Genomic DNA, 23,164 nt, shown 5'->3' with positions numbered 1-23,164 from the left:
TTGGTGTCTATGAACAATAGGTAGAGTGAAGTTAAGTAAAACAGGAAAGCGATAAACGCTAAAAAAAAGAATAAGTTTGTAGGAATAAATATATTGTTGGTAAAACCAGGTGGAGGCAAGGAGTGTGACGTGGTGGAGGAAGTCCGTCCAGCGGCGTTGGAAGCCAGTGCGCACTGGACCCCGGGACCTTGGGGACAATGCCGAGTCGCTATCGAGACTACTAGCACACCCTTGCCATGTAAGTATTACTCTTTAATTTGACTTAGTTTCATAATTTAATTCAATAGCTTTAGTGTCAACGTGTTCAAGGCCCTTTACTTTAATCTAATCGTGACGCTTTCCCATCCAATATTTATTTAAAATATCTAGACGACGTCTGCGGCGCGGTGGTGAAGGTTACCTCCTACTTGTAGTTTCAAACATCTATTTTTGCCATCCAAAACCTACGTACCTACTCTTTGTAAGATTATAAACTCCCTCGCGACGCAAGACTATTTTTGAGCTGGGAGTTGTCTTTTATAAAAGCTAAAAATAGGATCGAAAAATTCAGATTGATAGAAACAAAAAACTATATTAACCACTTTTAACTCCGATTGATTGACTAATACGACACCTACCTTATTTTATTTCTGCATCACTACAAATAGAAAAACCAAATATCGCCACGTACTAAGATTCCAACAAACTTCCTATGCTTCATTGACATCCATATATTTAGGCATACAGGACCGCCGGTTATGAGAACTACGTATCCAAACTTTTTGCAGGACATAAGCGATATGATATGTATAATGATGTCTTTCTCAGACGTCCCCCCCTCGGTGCTTTCATTCACCTCCGCACAAAAAATTTATAGTCAAGGAGTCTTTATATAAATGTTTTTTAGCAATCCCTCCCCTGCATTATTCCTTACAACGGTAAACAGGGTGACCCAATTCTCAAAGATTCTAATGTATTTGTCATTAAGATAATTCGCCACTTATTACGATCGTTTTGAACAATATCAGTCGTCTTTGTCTCTCTGTGCAATTAGTAGCATGTTGGGATAAAGAGGCTGCGATAATTAGGTTAATCTCCGCAAGTAATGGACTGAACACCGTTACTGTATCATTGTCTGTTGCTATTGATTGATTGTCTTCGTAATTACTAAGATAAGATTATTTATGAATTATTGAGTAATCATTCTGTAGATATAGAAACTAATCTATAGTATTTGAAGACCAGTACTATCTCCAGTTTTTAATTTAATTCACATTTATCGGCGATTAAAGAATTGAATTTCATTTACTACTTTACTATTTAATTCTTTAATGTTTGGCAAATGTTTACAGCGGTTTTTTAACTATTTCTTTCTACAGAGGCCCATGAAACATACAAGTAATTTAGAAAATTTAAATAGCGGATTTTAAATAGCGGATAACAAAACCTTTATAAAATCATATCCTCAGTTAAATATTTCATAGAGCTTTTAAATAAGCAGTAGAGTCAAGGAACTAACAAAAAGATCTACCTGCTCCAGTGATTTTGCGATATCATGCAAAAATACATTCAGGCAGTTGTACACAACATAACTTATTGTGACAGGTACTGACGCTAGTTTTTCCGACAGCTGACAAAATCCCATCTAACCTACTTTGAGCAAAAATATAATAATCTATCTTGCATGAAAAATGACGTTCCCAAGTATAAAGTTGCAGGGATCATTAATTATATGACGTCATATCGCTGACGAATATGTGGTCGGAGCCGCGCCATACATCGTCGATCATGTCTCATGCACTTTACCATATAACTACGATATTAAATGAAGTGTTCTCATTAATCTGGGCAACGTTGACGTACTTTGTTGGCTTGTGTCCAGTTAACTTTAATATAAATTATTAAGATGAGATTTTAATTACTTTTTAAGAACAACTTGGTTCAAAAAGGAAGTAAAAAAGAAAATTATTCGACGTGAATTTAGTTAACCTCTATAACAAGATGCCTACGTTTTAATCATACATTTTATTAAGTGTTTTAAAGACTTTACTTACCTTAACATCGCTGTCTACCTGATTGAAATCATTAAAGCGGCCTGTAGTGCAATTTTCTGCACCATTCAGTATCCATAGTTTGATACTTCAATCTACTTTAACACGCTTGGGACGTTGATTAATTTGTCATACAAAATTTCTCGGTAGCTACTCATGAATAGGACACATTATACCCCTTGAAATGTTTTAACGCGGTCTAAGTCGCGGGCAGAGCCAGCCGGGTATATACCTATCCGACGATAGTTTTCTAAGACCTGTAGTTAATTCATAAATAAAACGAGAACTATTTCAACAGCAATAACAGACGATGATGATGACGCCGATGACAATGACGCGATCTACGACGACGATGATGACGATGACGACGTGGAGGACGACAACCGTGCCGCGAGGGAGGCGGGCTGTGGGGGAGGAGTGCAGCGGAGGGACGCGACCTGTGTGCGAGCTGATGGAAGAGCGCTGCATCCCGCGCAGTGCGCACACGCTCCCATGCCGACGCTTGTGCAACCTTGTGAGGTAATTTTGAATGAATATTGTGTGCACATTTCAGTACCCGCAGTTTTCAGGACACCAAAAGGGAAAGAAAATTATGCGTAAACTGTTGAAATGAAGTGAAATGAAAACGTAAACTGTTCATTCGTGCTATCGCCTTGACGCCTGTAATTAATTATTTGTTTTATTTTAAAAAGTCATTTCCAAAAAAATAGTAACTTTTTTGCGGAACAACTTTTTCTAAAAGAGCTTGTCTCGTTTAGGTTTATGTAAACTCGTTCTAATAATATAACTTAACGAAACAAATACCTAGTAACAAATACTTTTACTGTAACTTCAACGATTTCATCGGTCAGTTCAAGGCTTAATCATTCTGGAGCATTAAACTCATTGCTATCATTAAGCATTTCAAAGGGCTTTAGATATCATGCCATCAACAAAATATATGTTATTGTTTAATTTCTAAGTATCATCGATCAAATTATTGAAAGTCACTAGTTAGTCACTGATGACTCAATGGCAGCTTAATTCCAAGTTATGTCAAGGTCAATATGAAGCAGTATTCGTCACGGTCCAACTGAAATATTGGAGTTCAGACTACTAAAACATTTAAACTGACTTCAGCTAGAACTAGCATGAGTCATATTTTAAACGATATAAATTCATGACTCATAAGCCCTGACCTAGTAATTTTCTTTTGAAAAATGGTTCACGTTGTTGATATAATTGTATCAAAAGTTCATATTTCAAACTTGAAACTTAGATATGAATCTTCTTGTATTAGTCATTGGTCTTTTCTTATTAATATAAGAATTGTCTCAAAACTAGCCTTAGTCCTTTACATGGTAATAGGCTTGATGGCTGACTGACTGACATAACTTAGTGATCTATCAACGCACTGCCCAAAACACTGCTGAAAGTATGCAGGTAGATGTTATGACGTAGGTATCCGCTGAGAAAAGATTTTTGTATGAAAATTCTGTTTGAAAGCGAAATTGTTGGTGAATTTTATACACTCATACAGACGTGATGCTCCAAATATTAATAATAAAAATGTTCATATCGTTTATCCGTTATATTTTATCTCTAGGTTCCTTGCCCACGTGACTGTGAAATTGGAGAATGGAGCGAGTGGGGCGCTTGCCAACCAACTGATGGATGTCCGCTGTTCCCCGTGCAGCAACTTACTACTACCGGTACAAATTAGAAAGACATCAGCAAAAATTATAATTGGTTTTATTATAGGAACCTGACTGTTTATTGCTAGATATAAAAAAAAATTAAAGACGATTAGTTAAATGACTTAAATAGTTTCGATCATTAACGGGGACTTGACTGCGGATCCTATATTCATATAGGACAAACACATTTTTTATAATCCAAATTGGTATGTTATGTATGTATGTTTAGTGTTCATTAGAGTGCGGATTTTATTATCGCAACTTTAAACTTAACTTGGCATTTCACCTACATAAGATCTGAAAATATAATTTTTAATGACAACACAAATTTATTTGTAAATCGTGTACTTATCCACCGTTACGACAAATATCTTCTGTGCCTCCAGGCTACAGCGTCCGTCGTCGCCGTGTAATCTCAGCAGCATCAGGCGGCGGGGCCCCGTGTCCCCCTCTGGAAGAGAAGCGCACGTGCAGCACACCACGCTGTGCCTCGTGGCACGCGCTCCCGTGGGGCCCCTGCGTGCTCAACCAGCCGCACACGACCTGTGGACCCGGCAAGCGGACCAGGGAGCTGAGATGTATTGGTCATGACGGAGTAAGTGTTATACCTTACAGAATGTTATTCCTTTTTTTTCATATTCTGTTAAGGTCACCACGCCTCTACCATTGCGTCGGGAGGTCGTGGGTTCGATTCCCACACGGAACGAACCACAAATTGGTTGTAAATGTTTTGTAAAATTCCCTGCGACACGAGTTGACAAGCATAATTCTTAGTGTGGGAGTTGTCTTAAAAAAAAACTGTTTGTATCTATGGATGGTTGAGTGTTTGATTTCGATAACCGTTTGTTTGGTAGTTGTTTCCAGTCTAATTGTACCTTGCTAGATATAGTTGTTATATTAAAACTTAAAAGAAACATTGATTATTAAAATCTTAGGCATTTTATACCATTTTTAATCTCCTATATTATTGCAGAAGGAAGCCCAACGCGCATGGTGCAGTCGCATCGGCGCACCAGCTCGCTCTGAGAGTTGTCGCATCGCCTGCGCCGGTGACTGCGTGGTGTCCGCCTGGGCCGCCTGGTCCAAGTGCTCAGCTCCTTGTGCTGCTGCCACCATGCCTCCGCCCACCAGGGCCCGACGACGGCATATACTGGCACATGCTGCTCCTAGTAAGAACCACTATAACATTTGATTAACTAACATAGTTTTAATGGAATTGTAATAATAAAAATAACTAACCTACTTTTAATGGAATTACAGTAATACAACTAACCTTATTTTGATGAAAACACGGAATTACCAATTTCGTCTACTCTTTTTCCTTAATCTGTTTGGATGTTCTACTGTTGTGTAATAGCCTCGTCGTTCTTTCCAAATTGCCATATCAGCAGCCAGTTCTTACCTGACATTTAATGAGTTCTTTAATGTCTTAACATTTACTTGTTATAGATATTGTTACATTTTTTACTTGATTTTATTACATTTTAGAGTCACATACTGAATTTGACCCTTTAATCTCCCAAGACAAGAGTTTTCTCCCGGAATGAGGGAGCCGTTAGGCCCTGAGTTCACCACGCTGGCCAACTGTGGGTTAGGGACTACATACATAGTGAGGTTACAAACTGATCTTCAAAATTTGCCATAACTCAATATCACTTGTCTTTTCAGACGGCTGGCCATGTCCATCAGAAGACCTGCTCCTGCAGAACGAGACGTGCAACACTCACGCCTGTGCCACTTACTCCTGGCTCGCGACTCCCTGGGGACCTTGCGAACGACGCAGACAAGACTACGTGCCTGTTAACAATTACACTGACTTATTGGTAAGAGGCACATATAAACTTCTTAGACGATGACTTACATATTTCAAATTGAATTTATTGTTATTGTACTATGCCTCTATGACCATTATTATTCACGTATCACCTATTAATTATTATCATTCCATCTTTGTAATATTTAACTCGAAACTTAAACTGTTAGGTTTAAATTTAACCTAAAAAGTTACTTTAATAAGAAAGTCCAGCAATATCTCCTACAAAAGGAATAGGGAATTTTTAGGGAACTTAATTAGTTAACTCCATTAGATTATCATCAGAAGCATTTTACTATGAAATAGAGTAAAATCTGATTGCATCTATTCGCAGGACGGTGAAACGTACAATGAGAGCGATGACGAAGAACCTTGTATAGAAGAAGGCGAGATGGTCAGAGATGTGATGTGTGTTCAGAATAATGCTGATGTTGTGCGTGAAGCTCTGTAAGTACCAACTAGAAATATTTATATGTTTTGCCTTGAATTTGATGCCTAGCCAACGAAGCAACTTCCGACCCATCATTCGTCTACCACCCACCAGTCGACCATTTTTCGACCCACTGGTGGTCAAGGGTCTCCTCACGGAATGAGGGAGGTTAGGCCTTTAAGTCTACCACGCCAGCCAACTTCAAGTTGGAGACTTTGTATGCCTGCAAGAACTGTTCTAAAGAACTCTCAGGCACCACGATGCTTTCCTTCACCGTTACAGCAAGTGATAATTATTTCTAGTTCACACAACTTCGGAAAGTCATTAGTGTATGCCGTCGGTTCGAAACTGCAACTACTTGCGTGAAAGGTTCCAATTTATACCCCTCGGCCATCATATTATTATAGTGAAAGAATAGCAACAAATCAAAGTTTCATTTAGTCTGCCTGCTAAGTAATAACTTAGAATATATTTATTTTGTTGTAGATGTGCTCCTCTCCGTCGCCCGGCGTCTCGTCGTGCGTGTACAGTGCGGTGTCGACGAGGTTGTAGAGTTGAAGCCTGGATGCCGTGGTCACCCTGCCCTAATACTTGTGGTAATTAATATATTAAGATCTATATATCTAATCGTTTCCACCCACTGTTGAGTATACGCCTCCCCCTTAGTAGGTACGCCGCTTAATACGGTCCTGCGCTTGTCTCATCCATTGCAGCCCTGCACATTTAATCTTCTTCTTCTCATCGTATGGTTAGTGGTCAACCTAATGTCGAAGTCGCTCAAGCCGCCAGAAGGCCTCCGACGTCACTTAACGACTGTTATCTTAGAAGACAACAACCGGGACCGACTTTTTACGTGCTCTCCGAAGCACGGAGATGCCCAGTTCATACCACTATGCGGTCACCCATCTAAGGAATTTCCGCGCCAAAGTTTGCTTAACCCACAGATCGTTCACCGATCGGTGAGCGCAACTGGCTATGGACGCCTAACACATTTAATGATGTCGGCCGACATTCTAGTAATAATACTAGATGAAGACACTGCGTAGGTGTTTGTGCAATACACAGATTCAGTTTTTATTCAATCACTCCCAATACCAGGTGGTACAGTGTACATGACTGGGAGTGGATCCACAATTTCAGCATCTATCTAAAGTACTTTCATAAATATATTTTTTTTAATTATCCCAGTGTTTTTGTATAATTGAATACGGAAATTATCGCGAACACGCATTTTACCTTAAAATGTGTTCTGTTCCAGAGCCCGGCAAGCAAGTCCGTATACGTGTAGTCCACGGTGGACCGAGCTGTGGTTCTCGGCAGGAGACCCGTGACTGTCCCGTGTCGCGCTCGTGCCGGGCCAAGGACGCGTCGTGGATCGCCGGCGACTGGAGCACGTGCCGTCTGCCGCCCGCGCAGAGGTGCGGCGTGGGATACCGAGTGAGGAGTAAGTAGTAGCTTATCAAATCATACTGCTGTAAAATGCAACACAATGGAGACTACAAAGAGTGTGATTATAATGCATCGGTGGTAATCTTGCTAGCCAAAGTCGAGTGACAACATAGGTAGAGGAAAAGAAGGAAAGGGTATGGAGAAGAAAAAGACGAATGTACTAAGTGCTTTGCCTCATTGCGTATTACATTGATAGCAGTGCATGAACAGGGCTGCGTGGGCACGCCATAGAGAACCAGCAAAATATGATAGTTATAAATTCAAGGTTATACAATTTTTACGTCCCTAAAACTGTAAGCAGGAAGAAATCTGACTGGTATTATAATTCTTCAGGTATATGGTGCGGTTCAGAGTCTCACCGGGTGGAGGCGGGGGCGTGCGCCGGTCAGCTGATCCCACGCAGTGTCGCCGCCTGTCGGGTCACTTGCGAACATTCCGCGCCGCTCACCTGTGACGTCATCTGCGCTGATCCACTCAAGTAAGGAGTTATAAAACTACTCAAATTCCTCATTAAACTGCAATAACCGATTTTTAAAATGTTTGTGACATTGTTAAACTGTTTTATTTTTTCTTTTAGATACTTGGATGTCTCAGACCCTGATGTTCCAGACTGCGTTTGCAAAAACGTCTCCTTGGAGCTGTTGCCGGCTGATTCTGATTGTATCCTCCCACCAGGGTAAGGTTTTATTATGAACTAAAACTATAGAGCTTAAACAAAATAACCAAACCTATATAACTAGACTCTGTTCACTTCTACATTCGCGTATTAATAATAAGTAAATAGTCAGTTTCTTAAAAATAATGCTTTAGTAATGATTATTTTGTTTCAGGGCGGAATGTGGTGAAGGCAGGTCGTTACGTGCAGCTCGTTGTATGGTCGGTGGACGAGATGTACCCATGGATGTGTGCAAGGAGTTCCATCCACTTACTGGTAAGCTGAAATAACGTTTTGATTCTTCGTAAAGTGTCTTTTGTTCCTCGTGAACATTTTCACTTCCCATCTTGTACAATGTCTCGTAGCTATGGAAATTATTCTGAAGCGTGCGTAGTTCGAACCGATTGAAAAAAGGGATACCTTTATATTTACTTAGAAATATAACTTCAAATTATCTTCAAAGTGTTTAGATCATACAATTCAGGACATTGCATTATAGTAACTGCTATTGAAAAGTGTAGTTGCTTTTGACACCCATAGTTTGTTAAGTTACTAAATTATATTGAATATTACGGACTGTTAGAATTTTCTTTACTTAATTTGTTTTCTCCAGGTCCAAGCCGAGTCCGCGAAGCATCAACAGACGGTTACTCATACGACCTGGAGTTTCCCTCGCTACTGCGTGGTGCGTGCACGGTGCGGTGCGCTCGCGACTGTGCTGTGGGCACGTGGGGAGAATGGGGACCTTGTGCCTCCGAGCCAGGGTCTAGGGCTGCCTTCAGATTTAGGACTAGGTGAGAGTTATAAACGACTTGTTAATGTTTTGTTTGCGTTGATAAGTAATACTTAACGGGAGTAGAGGTAATTGAAGATTATGCCACATTTGTTATTGTTCTGTGCAGTAGTACTATTTTCTATGGTACCGGACCGATATTTTAAAATTTTAAGATATCCTAATATATGACGTTTCCGTACAAAATAAAGGTAAAGGTAGGTGTAGAGAACCTACTTCTTTAGGTAGCATATGAGTAGACAATCGCCAGAGTTCAGTACGCAAGATGTTCATTGTACTAAAACATTTATTAAAGAGTTCATTGATAGTTGAAGGAAACGTTTGTTTATAGTTTTATGGTACCCCAAATGTACCATATAAGATTTCAAAATACTTTTCTTCCAACATAAAACCTATTTTTATATCAACAATAATCTAAACGCTATATTTGTGTCCAGAGAGGTGATAGAGGAGGGCTCAGGCGGAGGGCGGGAGTGCGGCGCCACGCTGCAGCGCGCCACGTGCGGCGTGTCGGAGCCGCGCTGGGCGCTCGGCGACTGGAGCGTGTGCGCGCCGCTCAGGGCGCTCTGCGGGAGGGCCATCATTAACAGGACTGTCACGTAAGTACACAGAAACGCACTTAAAAACCATCGTGTAGAGTAAGTTCTAAGAGTAAAATGTTCTCTTCGTAGTAACTAGACAGTTTTACAGCTACTCTTGTAAAAACACGATTAGGACGTAAATCTCTTATAAAGTGAATATCGACTAGAATTGGGTTATGTATTCATCACTAATTTCAGCTGAGTCCTATGATATCTCACATAATTTCTGTGACTTTCTAGCATCAATATATTGAGCGCTCATCTAATAAATAATTCCTCGTACAAAAAAATATTTTGTAACGCTAACGCTATTTGGACTCAAGGCCTAACGCCTGCCTTTTTCCGAAAAACGACCTTTTCCCAGCGGTGGGAAATAAATTTGTTAAATTTATAATGATAACAAATCGTAAAATATGAACTTATTTTCAAACAATATATTTTTGTATCCAGTTGTGTAGACGCAGAAGGTCAAGTACTAGACGAGGCGACGTGTGAAGCGTCTGGAGCAGGCGCAGCTCCGTCCCGTGAAGCAACATGCCGGGCGCCGTGCCCTGCTGACTGTGTCGTCAGTACCTGGTCTGATTGGAGCCCTTGTGAACAGGTACAAATATTATTATTATATTTCTAGCCTACTGCCCGACTACGTTCGTACAGTTTTATCCCGCTTATTCCATTTCTGTTGCAATTTTGATCCCATGGATCCCATACAAACCTTGTCCAAAGTTACAAACATATTGAAAAAGAATTACCGAATTTAGTTAAAATGTTGAAAAGTTATGTGCGTACATACTTTTTTTATTTAAATAGATTGTTATTTATTGATGACTTGGTGTGGCCCCAGAGCCCTGTAGATGGCCTACAATATTTATTAAATCGCTTTAAAATTTCTCATTGACACATATTTTAGTATGGACATCTTCATTGAATTGAAGATAAAAATGTTCTTTGGTGGATTTAAAGTCGCAATACAGTGGTTGCTTTTCAACTGTAAATAAGGTAGTCAAAAACTTTAACATAAAATATTTTCTTTCCTCGTTTCCATACACTTACACACAAGTATTATATGATCATATTACTTTCTACTAATGCTGTTGTTATCGTGTATCAGACGAAATGGGGAGGTCGTCGTGACCGCACTCGTGTAGTACTCCGACCAGCTGACGACGGAGGAGCCGCATGTCCTCATCTAGTTGGAGCTGAACCTTGCTCCCCTCACGCTTACTCCTGGCACGTTGCACCGTGGGATGACTGCCAGCCATTAGGTAAAAAACTATTTACCACAGTAATATAAAATATTAGATCGGGAAAAAGTCATTTCGCATTATAGTATGTATGCACTTGTAATAAAATCTTTTGTCTACACAAAAAAACTCGATATTTGGGTACCTCACGAGTTCACTGGTAGAAACTTAATGCACCGTGTACTCATTTGTGATTCTTGAAGCGATTTTATTACAAGTTCATACTTATTATAATGCGAAAAGACTTTTTCCCCGACCTAATATAAATAAAATAATAAATAATTAACAAATATACGTGAATAGTATGTATAAACATGAAGTTTCCTTTCTATAGGAGTGGAATAAATGTAAAATATTGTTTAATAGGTGGATCTCCATGCGGTGAAGGTACAAAGAAGAGAGCGGTCCGATGTCTACGAAGTGATGGAATATTTGTCAACGATTCTTTCTGCCCGGTGAGCATAAATACAAAAATATTTTTGTTAGTTAGTGAGGCAATAAGTGATACTTTTGGTTAAAATCTTCATAATATTATAACGCGCCACATTACTGTGAGTGTCAGAATATAGCAAAAAATCAAATATACAAAATGATTTAATGCGTACTTTAATTGAAAGGCTTTCGAGTGTTTTTGTACTCCTTCAATTACTTTACTTCTCAAATATAAGGCCAATGATAAATTAATTTAAAAGTCCAACCCGTACTTAGCCAGCGTGGTGGACTCAAGGCCTCACCTCTCCCTCGTTCGGAAGTGATCCTTGCCTAGAGGTGAAACATTTATTGGTTAAAAAAAGACTACATTGAGCAGTACATATGACTAATAGTCCCTTTACTGTGCTAACAGAATACGACAGCGACAGAAGCCAAAGAGTCGTGGTGCTACGTGCCTTGTGGAGTGGACTGTGAGCTCAGTGAGTGGGGAGCGTGGGACTCGTCGGCTTGCTCTTGTGGAGATGCTTCTACGGCACGACACATGCGCAGGACTAGGTAACATATTCATTTGAAATGATTTTTTTTTTTTTTTGATGGGGCAAATTCATATGGCGAAATTAACAGAAACTGAGAAAAGGTTTTTCGTGTGTCAACAATATTGTAATTATTTGGTACATCTATTATTATTATTACTTCTATATTCAGCTAGTTCAGTTTATCAGTTTTTAAAGCTTTTGAGCGGCTTGAATGTTTTTTGTAGAAAATTGACACTAAAACCACAACGAATAATTGAAAACCTACCATTAAACATAATGCTTAACTTTGGATTTAATTTCGCTAGCAGATATTGATAAACATTTATTCTTATTTCTCATCACCATTATTCTTTCATCAAACTACTAATCTCTTTATCTTCCTCAGGCAACACTTAACGGCGGCAGTATGGCCGGGTCGCGCGTGTCCCCCCACTGAGCAGCGCGCTCCGTGCCCGCGGGAACCTTGCATGAGACTCGTCGCCAGACCTTCACTCGGCTGCCACATACAGGTAACCAATGAGGTAGTGTGTTTTATTATAGATTAGTTTATAGTGAGATAAACAATTAGGAAGATTTCATTCCATTGCTGTGATTGAAAATGAGAAATACGATCCCTTTATTCCTTTATTCTTGGTTTTCTAATGACTTTAGCCGATAATATTAATCTTGAGTTATCTTTTTTGTTTGTGTAAGAATATAACAACCAATCACAGAGTTCGTCTCGATTAGAACTAAGATAGCTAAAGTTAACTACTACATTTTTTTTATCCGAGTTATGGATAGCCAGCCCTGCTTTACTGTGTCAATGACTCGTTGAAATAATCACACAAAGCCAATAGTAAAACGCAACATGGTTAAGCCTTCACTTTATTCGAATAACAGCCGTCCTTTATTTAAAGTCGGTTTAAAATAAATACGTTTTATTAATATAGCTTTGTTTGTCCCCAGTCATCATCAGGCGAGGAAGCGGACGGTGCTTGCGGTTGGGGTGTGAAGGTGTCTCAGGCGCGCTGCGAGCTGACGTCAGTGGGAGATGACACCGCTGACACGTTCCTGCAGCCGTGGCGCTGTGCCAACGTGCTGCCTGGAAGGATTGTTGCCCCGCCCATGCACTACCAGGTACATACGATACTTACATTGTTCCACCAGCTTACTACTACAGAGCCAACTATTGAGTCCTTCAAAAATACTACTAGTTATAGACCACTTCTTCAATTTGATGGCCTTCGTGGCACAGTTCTTATGGTGGTCGCCAAGTCACTATCTGTGCGTCAGGAGATCGTGGGTTCGATCCCCACACGATACAAATATTTGTGCGATTCACAATTAATAGTTGTTTTGGGTTTGGCTGTAGTTTGTTTGTTAGTAAAAGTCCCGCGACACAAAAGCAATTCTTAGTGCGAGAGTTGTTTATTGAAAGAATCTTTTCTTATAATATAACAAGATAATTACTTTCCGACGGAACTAATTTTTAATTAGTTTCCACTCGAAAGTTTTATTTTGTAGAATTCTACGGATTTCATTTCATAAAATGCATCGATCATTTGGGTATTATTCCTTTGCAGGAGGACGAAGTATGCGAAGTGGAATGTGGATGTAAGCAGTCGGAGTCAGGTCAGCCTGGACCGTGGGGCTCCTGGGGTCCTTGCCGCAGTGGAGCTCGCTCCCGCACTCGACAACTACTGGTGCCTGCTCGACGAGCTTGCAGTACTCCTTCCAGGTAAATAAGCATTGCCATAAACTGCAATATCTTTTCATATTATGGTAGGCCCTATTTTCTCGGTAACCTTTTACTTATTAATTTTATGGTTATAGCAGACGATTGTTCAGTGATGAGCACAAGACGCGATATCGTTACTGAGGCGATTCTGAATCAGTGTCGTGTGCCCCTGATTTACGTGCTATAGTGTAACTGTATAATGTCAAAGGCAATTTTTACGGTTTGTGTTAGATGTAAGTTAATCTATCCGGTAGATAATGTGAACACAAATGTGCGAAAGCATCGGTCAAAATTTTACCTGATGAACTAACTGATACTTGTTTACAAGTAGTGAAAAAATCATGATTGCAATATGTATTATTTTGTAACAGATACGTGACAATCGAATGGGCGAACTGCACGGGTGAAATGGACGAGATTCCTGACTTGCTGGCCATAGAACCGCGCGATGACAAACCGCGCCGCGCCTGGGTCGACCGTGACGTCTACCATGATGGATATATCGGTAAAACCACCTTGAAAAACCTTTATTACATTTAAATGCCTCCTTGTTCACCTTCATAAAGCTTAATTTCTTGATACTAAGCCAGGTAGTGAGGCTTGCTACACACATATTCGGTTCGACACTTTCGGTTCTGCAATATTTATTGAACAAAATCACATACTCAGATTTGCCAGCCGGCTAGGCTGATTAATAAATATCGTATTTTCGTCCATCCCATCTTCATAAAGCATTATTTCTTTAAACTAAATCAAGTAGTGAGACTTGCTACACACGTTCGGTTCTGCAACATTTATCGAACAACAAAAACCGACTCGACTCACATTTTCGGATTTGCTGATTGATGCCGAATCGAATATATGTGTAGCAAGCCTGAGAGTTAAATGTATAATATACCTTACACATATTTTTTGTATTCCAGAGGGCAGTAGTTCAGTACTGGCAGTGGTTTGGACGGCGACCATCGTGCTCAGCTTCTACGGAGCGTTCATGTTGTATCGTGGATTTATCAGGTACATATTTTATTTGTAGGAAACTGGTCGATTTAAGGAATTGCTTTTCTCAAGCACAACACACTAATTTACTTACCTCCGGTTTCTGAGGTACATTTAGCAGTAGTTTCTCTATTCAATAGCGTTTAAGCTCATATAAACATAACAGTTTGAAAAGACAAACTACAGCGTTTTTTTTTATTGACCTCAATGTACCTCAATAACCGGGCGTTAGTGTTTATCATCATAACTCTGTCTCCTGTTTCCAGGTGTCTGAGGAGTAGAAAACTGAAGACGATCACCAAAGTGTAAAGCAGAAGCCGTGTATGTATTGTGAGAGCTCGCCGCCTGATGACGTCACCGGTGCTAGCGCGCCGTGACGTCAGGCCCTTCGCGTTCAACGGACGTTCAGTTTTGTTGTCTGTTTATACCTCTACCGTTGAGTTACGTACTGTTTCGCTAGTCTCTTGTTGAGTTTCACTATTACCTAGGTTTATGTAATATTATGAATTATTTGATTCGCGTCAATTAATTTGCGAATTATATATAACGTTTACCCGTAACAATAGTGTAATGTACAAGTGTAACCACACCCACTACAGTGTTAGTAATATTACAAATGATAGCCAGCAAAGAGTCTGTCCGCAGGAGTGCTTCCATGTTTTTACTACGTATATAAAATAATGCTTTAGACGGTTTTTATAATTCCACGCTAAACGATTAGCCGCAGCGTTGGTCGGGCTTTTTGATTGACAATATACTCGTTAGCGATAATTCTAGCGCCTCGCCTCCCGGCGCCGCCCGGGACGGACGCCTCTCGGTGAGGATTAGCCCCCCTAGGATCCCAGAACATCCCAACCGTCGGAAAGTGGCGATGTGAATAACACAGAGCCGTCCATTTTAATAGGCGATACGTGACGATTTACATTAGTTGGCTACGTCATCCAAATTATACATCCTCAAATTAAGAATTTACTTCGATTGTGAACCATTTTTGCGGTTTGAACGATACTTTAAAATTTTAATCGACTAATTTCTTATTGCAGTTTACGTGAAAATCAGCAAATCTATTTTAATGACTCTTTCAGTGACTACTATTTTTATAAGACGAATATTTTTACAGTAATCTTTTTTCGCACAAATACAAATAATTTTAAGTGTTTTATTTGTTATCGCTTGAATGATTTGTCAGTAAGCATAATATAATGAGTACATTATGATACAGTAGGGTGAGTCGAGCGCGACTGTCCGGTGCAAAGACTTGTGTAGAGCACCAGCACGGGTGCTCTAGCGACCAAGTTAGACGTGACACATCATGCCACATATCAGTGTTAAATTTAAAGAATCGTCGTAATTACTGTGAAGTTTCTTCTGCAAATGAGCATGGCGACTTTATATCAACCGCCAATTATATACTCGCTTATATCAGAGACAGATCTCTATGAATATACAAGATATCCGTTTTTAAACGTAGCCATGATTTTACAGCGTGGTCAACTGCAGAAGGAATTCCATGAAACGCTTTATCATCCAAGTAGAGCTTTGGCGCACAAAAATCTACCTAATATGAATAGTTGTAAGACCTATTATTAACTGATCATACCGTTTTGAGATAATAATCGTGTATAACACTTTTTTGTAGATTTTGCATTTAAGCCCATGTATTGTGACAAGTATTTATAATGTGAGTGTGTTCTAAGTCTTATCGACTTCTTCAAACGTTTCATTATTTCCATTTCATAGTTTCAAGTTTCTAGAAAGCTCTACTTACTCATCGTTTAGTTGTATTTCATTAGACGATTGTCTATACTAGTTGTTTGTTTGTTCTATGTATAGTGTTAAGTTTTCATATGAGTATATTATACTTATCCTTGGCTACTTGTCGTTCCTTGGTGACAATATTGATGAAATGATTTATATTATATTGTATATCTGTGTCTATTGTCTAGTATCACGACATCTTCACTGTTTACATTCGCTGTGTCTTTACTACTGTCTCTTCAGTCGATACCCAATGTATTTGTAACCGTATTATTATTATGCCATTACGATATTGATGTGAAACATGATAGTTAAGGAATCGTGTTAGACAATACAATATTTGATATTTAATAAAATTTGATTGTGTTTTTATACATTCGCGTTTTATTTTTAGCCCTTTTTGCTTCCTCTACATCCTTTTAAGTACTTACAGATAACCTGTAGGTAGCAATTTCAACATGTTTCATAGATAAAGTGACAAAATCTTTTCCAGGTGGCCGTAAATTTTAGAGATATCTGTTAAAATAACTAAATGCGTAATGAAAGTTATAGGTATATTGCAAACTATTATCTGTGATCTGAACAAAAAAGGTACAATAAATTTCATAACACTATTAAATAATAGAAAATATCTTTATTAGAACAAGCGCTTATTTCAAATGAACATTCAAACTGGTTAAGGCTTTAGGTTCATACTTGAGTTCAGCTAGGCCTTTCTGTACGATAGCGTTGACCCTCGATGCTCGTAACTCCTTCCTGCATTGTGCCACGTCCTTTTCAGCCGCTGCTAAGTTCTCCAGATTGTTCAAGAGCACCTACAGCATAATACAACTAACTTTTTATTTTGGACAACTCACCCAAGGTTTTTAACTTTCTAGTCTTACAAAGATTTAGGAAAGGGTGCTTTATATAAAAGGAAACGTGAGTAAGAACCAATATTTTTATTAACAATACAAGTCTATCAAACCTATTCATTATACTTTAGCATAATGTGACTTAGCAAATTGTTTGGCTGCTTTCTTTGCAGACACCATGGTTGGCGAATTATAGGAAAAAATGTCTGAGCAATAATAATCTTCTAATTCCTCCATGGCGACGTTTAGCTTGCATTTATCCAGGCCTTGTGTGTTATCGACGCATAATAATTGGCCGACCAAGTCCATATATACCCTGGGCTCAAACTGCCCTATATGAGAGAACAGTGGACTGATCTGGGCAAGCCTTGTACAAAGAGTCTTATGGTCGCAGTAGCGGAGGCAAATTCCGCAATATTCTGCTAAGGCGCGTACTATCTTCCAATCCTGACGGGCTTTCCCTGGTGGGGACACAGCTTGAAATGCATACTGAGATCTGCACTCCATATTTAAATACACTCCCCCTGCCTCCGTATAAGCACATCCGGGGAGAATCAACTCTGCTAACTCTGCACCTCTATCTCCTTGAAAACCTATATAAATCATTTTACTTTTGGACCCAATAGGCGGTTCCCAATCGTAGAACATCTGATCTGCTCCGAAAGAAATAAGAAGATCCATTTTGCCCTCTTTATTTAACAGTTCTTTAGCGCCAGGTTTCCAGCCCGCTTCTAATGCACCTGCAAAACTCGCTTCTAAAGGTAGAACGTTTAAGACTTCCCAACCTTTAGGTGCCTTTAGAGAAGTTGCTAGTTGAAACAAACTTTTCATGATGTGACCACCGTATTTGGTATCGAGCTGATCAATTCCAACGAATATGAGTGGTTTCTTGGCACCCTTCATAGCATCAGCAGCTTTCGATAGATCACTTACGGCGTTTCCTAAATACGTCACGTGGTAATTGAACTCACATTGGGGACCGATCACGTATATATCAGCTTCATTATTTCTATACGCTTGGCGTATCCAAGCATTCAAAATTGGTGCCTCGAAGCGTGGATTTGTGCCAACAAATAAAATCTTATCAGCTTGTGCGACCTCACTCATCTTGATATTTAAGGAATAGCCGGCTCTTATATCTCCCGAGGATCCTAGACCTGGCATTCCTCGCTCAATATAGGTATTCTCGCATCCAATCATATTCAAGAAATCTTTAGCTACCACCAATGTTTCCACAGAGGCATGAGGACCGGCTATAGCCAATATTTTTTCGGGTTTCGCACATCTAACCATTTGGCATGCTAGTTTCAATGCGTCGTGCCACTCAAGCGATATACAACAATCTGTTTGTTTCAACATAGGTAGTACTAATCTTTGCATTTCGAGCGAGTCAATTGCCCATCGACCTTTATCGGAGAGCCATTCCTGATTTATTTCCTCGTGTTCTCGAGGCAAAACTCGAAGTACACGATCAAATCTATAGTTGACTACAATATTGGATCCCACAGCGTCAGTCACGTCGATCGAATTAGCTCTCATAAGTTCCCAGGATCGGCCTTTAAACATGTAAGGAATCGATGTCAAAGCTCCCACGGGACATAAATCTATGATGTTACCAGATAGTTCGGATAAAAACATTTTATCCACAAACGTTCCAACAAGCATATCGTAGCCGCGACCTGACGTTCCCAACACGTCTAAACCGCATATTTGAGAAGCAAATCGGATACATCTCGTGCAATGAATACAGCGATTCATAACCGCACGAATGAGTGGACTCAACTCTTTGTTTTCAACGGCTCTCTTTCCGTCAAAATGTATATCTGTGTATCTGGACCGATCATTACCGAACCTCATGCTCAAATCTTGAAGATCGCATTCACCGCCTTGATCACAGATGGGACAATCTAGTGGATGGTCAGCTAGGATGAATTCTAGAACGCCTTCCTGGGCTTGATATGTGACGGGTGAATTTGTGTGAATCTTCATGCCCTTAGCGACATGCACGGAGCAAGCTATCTGTGGTTTCCACTGTCCTTCGACTTGTACGATGCACATGCGACAGTTGCCAGCTATAGAGAGCCGCTCATGGTAGCAGAAAGACGGTAAAGTTACTTTTTCTCTGCGGCAAGCCTGCAGTATTGTAAAGTAAGAGGGCACCTTCACTGCCTTGCCGTTAAGAACTATCTCCACCTCATCTGATTGTTTTCTCGTTTGTATATTTTGAAATACACGACGGCATTTCAACAGTGCACTATTAATCTTTTTAAACATGTCCTAATCAATGATAAATTGAATATTTTTACGCCAAAATACAGTCGAGATGTTGATTGTTAAATGTCATTAAAAAACATAGCCCGCTCATAATTTTTAATACACAAAATAAGGTTTGATAGGAATCTAATTTTGAAAAGGTTTTAAAAATACAATAATAACCTTAAAAAACTAATTACTCACCCGATGTATCGAATCTATTAGCAACACTAGGGCTTCTTTGAACTGAAAAAATATTTCGGTCGCTCTTTGATACCTGCGAGAGACAATAATAAAACATGTGAAAGAAATAATGGAACTGAAGAATAGTATCAATATCACTATTCTGATGTAACGATGGTAATATTACTTATGGTCATGCATGGCATCTGTGAAGGCGTAGTCGAGAGCAAGGCGCAGTGTGCGTGCGGCACGCGGGGCGGCGGGCGCGGCCAGTACGCGGCGCGCCCCGCGCTCGGCGCAGCGCGCTTGCACCAGATGCCGACATGCGTCCGCGCATGCTGTCGTACGCTCCCAACCGCTTCTGCACCACATCAAAATGGTTTATAGACCTACTAAACTTTGACGTAGGTACCAAGCGTTATGTTTAAGCGATCATTCACCTGATACTTCGCTGAATACAGCAACTGCTTTCAGTTTATTTTGGATTATGTTTAAGCTAAACGAAATAACATTGCTAACGCTAACGAAATAACTGCTAACGGCCAGTACTAGACAAATATAACCAGCAATATTTCTATATCGTTACGAAATGATTTTCAAAAACTGAAAGAGACTATCAGGTACGATACTTACTTGCCCACAGTAGTAAGTTTCCAAGCAGGTAGCGCATCGTCTAGCATCCTGACCGCGGCATGCGCATACTCAGCCGCCGCACGTAGTCGAGCGCTCACTTGCGCGAGCGCATCTCGTAACGCACTTGCTTTTGTTAGTGCTCCTTCAAGAGGCGTACCTGGACGAGTGCTGGAACCCCATATGCTTCCTGGACAACAAAACATATTCACAACATTTTTTTATCTACGCTAGCCTTTGAGAATAACTCAGCGCTATGAGTTCTACAGAGTTATAAAATAACATAAGCTAAGATATTAATAAAAACAAGTTGGTCTTTTCGTATATTATTGTTCCAAACTCACTGTTTACCGTAATGAAACAAATAATCAAAATGAAATAAAACAAATGTGAAATGTTTTAACGACTTACCCAATAGCTGCTGTAGCTGCGCATACAGAGAGCGTATCCTTAAGATCTGCGCATGCAATACTCTGCGTTCGCGCAACAATTCCGCGTATCTGGTGCGCAACCAACATAGCTCCAAGCGACGCATCTCCTAAACCAAAAATGTACAGAAAATTAAACTGCAACTGTCCTACATCTAAACATTTTTACTAAAATGATTTTAATTTGGATTTTGAATTTCATAGTGCACCTTAGTTTGCTTTTGGTCCACGACTAAACCAGAAATCGCCTTTGTTTGAGTGTTCAATACAGTGAATATATTTCAAATGTTATGTAACTATAGATTCAAACATTTTGATGTACACACCTTTCTATTAACATTCGCGACAAAATCTTCATTTTCTGATGCTAACATTGGCCGTTTGTACAAGTCTAAGCCAATGAACAGCTGGAATCAAGAAAACAACAGTATAACAAAGGATTTACACAAATAGTCGTAAATAATTATATTATTATATCCTCCCTTATTGCTCTCACCTGGTGAAGAGTTTTAGCATACGAGTCTTTTGTAATAGTGGATGCGGAGGTTGTTTCTTCAAACTGTTTTATCTCCTAAAAACGAAAAATTTATATGTCTTACTATGTTATAACGTGCTTTGAATAAAAAACAAAATATCTCTTAATATATATCGTTTAGACTAGCTGACCCGCGCACCTTCGCTTGCGTCCAATAAGGGAGAATGGGTGAAATTTTTCCCCGTTTTTGTAACATTAATTACTGGTTCTCTGCTCCTTTTGGTCGTAGCGTGATGATATATAGCCTATGTCCTTTCTCAGGTATCAAAATATCTCCATTGCAAATTTCATGCAAATTGGTTCAGTAGTTTAGGCGTGATTGAGTAGCAGACAGACAGACAGACAGACAGAGTTACTTTCGCATTTATAATATTAGTATGGATAAGGGATGGCTTAGTTAGTTGTTCAAGTCCTTCAACATCAAATGTTATTGCCAAAGAATGTTTAACTCGCTGACCATTTATGTACTTATAAAAGATAAAAACTAATTTCCAAAAAAAGTACAAAATTACACAGGATTAACAGTTGGTCCCAAACTATGCAAGCATGTATCGCCTATAGAGAGCCCTTTTCAGCCAGCAGCCAGAAGATAAAAAAACTGAAGTTTAACATATATTTTACCTGTTGTATGCTATCCAGTTCAGCGGAAACGACTGCCAGTCGCGCTACGGGCTGTGTTCGTTCACTGCTAGAGATTTCCTCATCGAGCCGGGTGAGAGCGGCCAGCACCGTCTCTCCCTTGTGCGTCTCTGATAACGACTTGGGATGCATTGGGTTCTTTATAAGAAAGTATTATTATCATTTTTAGCAAGGGTGTTTTAATAGAAAGGAACTTTCTTGAAAACTAAACAATAAAAAATACCAAATCAGCAATAGTTTCACGAAACGAACTTAAAGGTTTATCAAAACAACTGCTACCAAAGTGATTCTATGGCTGTGATGCACTATGCAGATTACGCAATTTTAAATGTAAGTATGAGAAGGGTATCAAACACGCGCAATCTTATTAAACTTTGAGCAGTTTTATATTCCTGATAAAATCTGAGTTTTTTATAAATTCTTGACTATCATCAAAATGACCTTAGAAACTAAGTCACTCACAGTAGGAACTATCCGTGCGCTAATCCTCTGGGAGCTCGCCATACACCCCATGCCAGCACCATCACTGCACTACGCGCGAACAGTGAATCAACCCTTCTAAATACCAACACAAATAATAGACTAAACAGGCCAAGGCTACTACGAAATGGCAAACACTCTTCGCTAGTAAAAGGTTCAATTTGTGAGACAATAAGGGCGATGCGCGGCACGGCACCGATGGCGTGGCACATATGATTGTAGTTTTTAATCAGAGCATGCAGTATAAAATTGTGTAGATATGGTATTTATGGTCTAAGGTAAAGAGTGGCCTAAGGTGTGCAGGCAACCCCCAAGTAACTTAATTATTCTGCATTATTTGCAAGTAGGTACTACAGATCTATCGATATATTTTTCAAATTGTAGCAGCTTCGATAGATTCTATATTGATTCACACGTAAGGATAGTCCAGTAATGGATCAAGACGAGTGCTATCAGATTGGCGACTAGTGAGGTCGTAAAAAATCAGAAAAATATTTACTATCCTATATCCAAAAGTTTTGACGAACTGCAGTCATTTAGGCCTCCCTGTTTAAGAACAAGAGCCTCATGTCACGAGAGATTGGCCGCTAAATTATATTAATGCTGAGCATCTCCGTATTTCGGAAGTACACAAATACATTGGTTCCAATTAAATTAACTAAAGTATAGTGCTTAGACGTCCTAATTATTCCCAAAGAAAGAAAAAGCTGAAGGAAAATTTTATAATTCTGAAAAAGCCCTATCCATATTCACCTCATTTATAGGAATACATGGAGTAGCAAATTAGTCACGATCACGGCACATTGTCGAGTGCGATAATTATGTGCATGATAGGTTCAAATAGCGGGCTGTAACTCATCATAGTTAAAATACATAATTAGGAATCAGCTTTGTAAAGACATATTCCCGCGGCTCCGTCTAAATAGATTTGTTTTTAATAAAATAAAAACGAAGTTCTTGTTATTATCATTTCAGATATTTAACTGTAAAATGGTAAATCTTTGTTTCTTTCTATTTTATAATATTTTAATGCAGTTTTAATTTTGTTTTTT

At 39.4% G+C, this 23,164-nt stretch overlaps 3 protein-coding genes across 4 annotated transcripts in view; 1 reads left to right on the top strand and 2 right to left on the bottom strand.

Moving 5' to 3' along the window:
• Positions 1–16,484, top strand: part of LOC142974673 (thrombospondin type-1 domain-containing protein 7A-like) — a 117,968-nt gene extending 101,484 nt beyond the window's left edge. Inside the window, exons 6-29 of one of the 2 annotated variants that reach the window (XM_076117130.1) lie at positions 110–238; positions 2,329–2,549; positions 3,616–3,721; positions 4,093–4,301; positions 4,680–4,875; positions 5,375–5,529; positions 5,854–5,966; positions 6,436–6,545; positions 7,208–7,393; positions 7,732–7,876; positions 7,976–8,074; positions 8,229–8,329; positions 8,667–8,847; positions 9,284–9,445; positions 9,878–10,028; positions 10,536–10,689; positions 11,035–11,123; positions 11,513–11,655; positions 12,022–12,145; positions 12,585–12,755; positions 13,202–13,356; positions 13,728–13,861; positions 14,280–14,370; positions 14,619–16,484. In XM_076117130.1, the coding sequence (XP_075973245.1) occupies positions 110–238; positions 2,329–2,549; positions 3,616–3,721; positions 4,093–4,301; positions 4,680–4,875; positions 5,375–5,529; positions 5,854–5,966; positions 6,436–6,545; positions 7,208–7,393; positions 7,732–7,876; positions 7,976–8,074; positions 8,229–8,329; positions 8,667–8,847; positions 9,284–9,445; positions 9,878–10,028; positions 10,536–10,689; positions 11,035–11,123; positions 11,513–11,655; positions 12,022–12,145; positions 12,585–12,755; positions 13,202–13,356; positions 13,728–13,861; positions 14,280–14,370; positions 14,619–14,661 (3,368 nt within the window). In that variant the 3' untranslated portion in view covers positions 14,662–16,484. Of the gene's footprint in view, positions 1–109; positions 239–2,328; positions 2,550–3,615; positions 3,722–4,092; positions 4,302–4,679; positions 4,876–5,374; positions 5,530–5,853; positions 5,967–6,435; positions 6,546–7,207; positions 7,394–7,731; positions 7,877–7,975; positions 8,075–8,228; positions 8,330–8,666; positions 8,848–9,283; positions 9,446–9,877; positions 10,029–10,535; positions 10,690–11,034; positions 11,124–11,512; positions 11,656–12,021; positions 12,158–12,584; positions 12,756–13,201; positions 13,357–13,727; positions 13,862–14,279; positions 14,371–14,618 lie in introns of both variants that reach the window. The other variant, XM_076117129.1, reaches the window with a different exon arrangement.
• Positions 16,485–16,760: 276 nt separating this feature from the next.
• On the bottom strand, positions 16,761–22,272 carry synr (BH3-only protein sayonara). Its single transcript, XM_076117449.1, has 9 exons — positions 22,095–22,272; positions 21,615–21,770; positions 20,955–21,029; positions 20,785–20,865; positions 20,442–20,568; positions 20,034–20,220; positions 19,588–19,761; positions 19,422–19,494; positions 16,761–16,925 (listed from the first exon to the last, which is right to left on the bottom strand). The coding sequence occupies exons 1-9, from the start codon at positions 22,143–22,145 to the stop codon at positions 16,761–16,763; spliced, it is 1,089 nt and encodes a 362-aa protein (XP_075973564.1). The 5' UTR covers positions 22,146–22,272.
• Positions 17,037–19,310, bottom strand: LOC142974617 (NADH-ubiquinone oxidoreductase 75 kDa subunit, mitochondrial-like). Its single transcript, XM_076117056.1, has one exon. It carries the CDS (start codon positions 19,236–19,238, stop codon positions 17,085–17,087), a length of 2,154 nt encoding a protein of 717 aa, XP_075973171.1. The 5' UTR covers positions 19,239–19,310; the 3' UTR covers positions 17,037–17,084.
• Positions 22,273–23,164: the final 892 nt, after the last annotated feature.

Source organism: Anticarsia gemmatalis, chromosome 8, assembly GCF_050436995.1.
Source record: "Anticarsia gemmatalis isolate Benzon Research Colony breed Stoneville strain chromosome 8, ilAntGemm2 primary, whole genome shotgun sequence".
Lineage (NCBI taxonomy): Eukaryota > Metazoa > Arthropoda > Insecta > Lepidoptera > Erebidae > Anticarsia > Anticarsia gemmatalis.
The sequence above is the reverse complement of the archived record's forward strand: the minus strand, read 5'-3'. Positions and strand labels throughout refer to the sequence as shown.

Bases quoted from the DNA above. Each gene is read 5' to 3' on its own strand.
- LOC142974617 (XM_076117056.1), bottom strand. From the start codon at position 19,238: ATGTTTAAAAAGATTAATAGTGCACTGTTGAAATGCCGTCGTGTATTT.
- synr (XM_076117449.1), bottom strand. From the start codon at position 22,145: ATGGGGTGTATGGCGAGCTCCCAGAGGATTAGCGCACGGATAGTTCCT. The intron at 20,866-20,954 runs GTGAGAGCAATA...TCTTGATTCCAG, and splicing joins ATGCTAAAACTCTTCACCAG to CTGTTCATTGGCTTAGACTT. The intron at 20,221-20,441 runs GTAAGTCGTTAA...TTTGTTGTCCAG, and splicing joins GCAGCTACAGCAGCTATTGG to GAAGCATATGGGGTTCCAGC.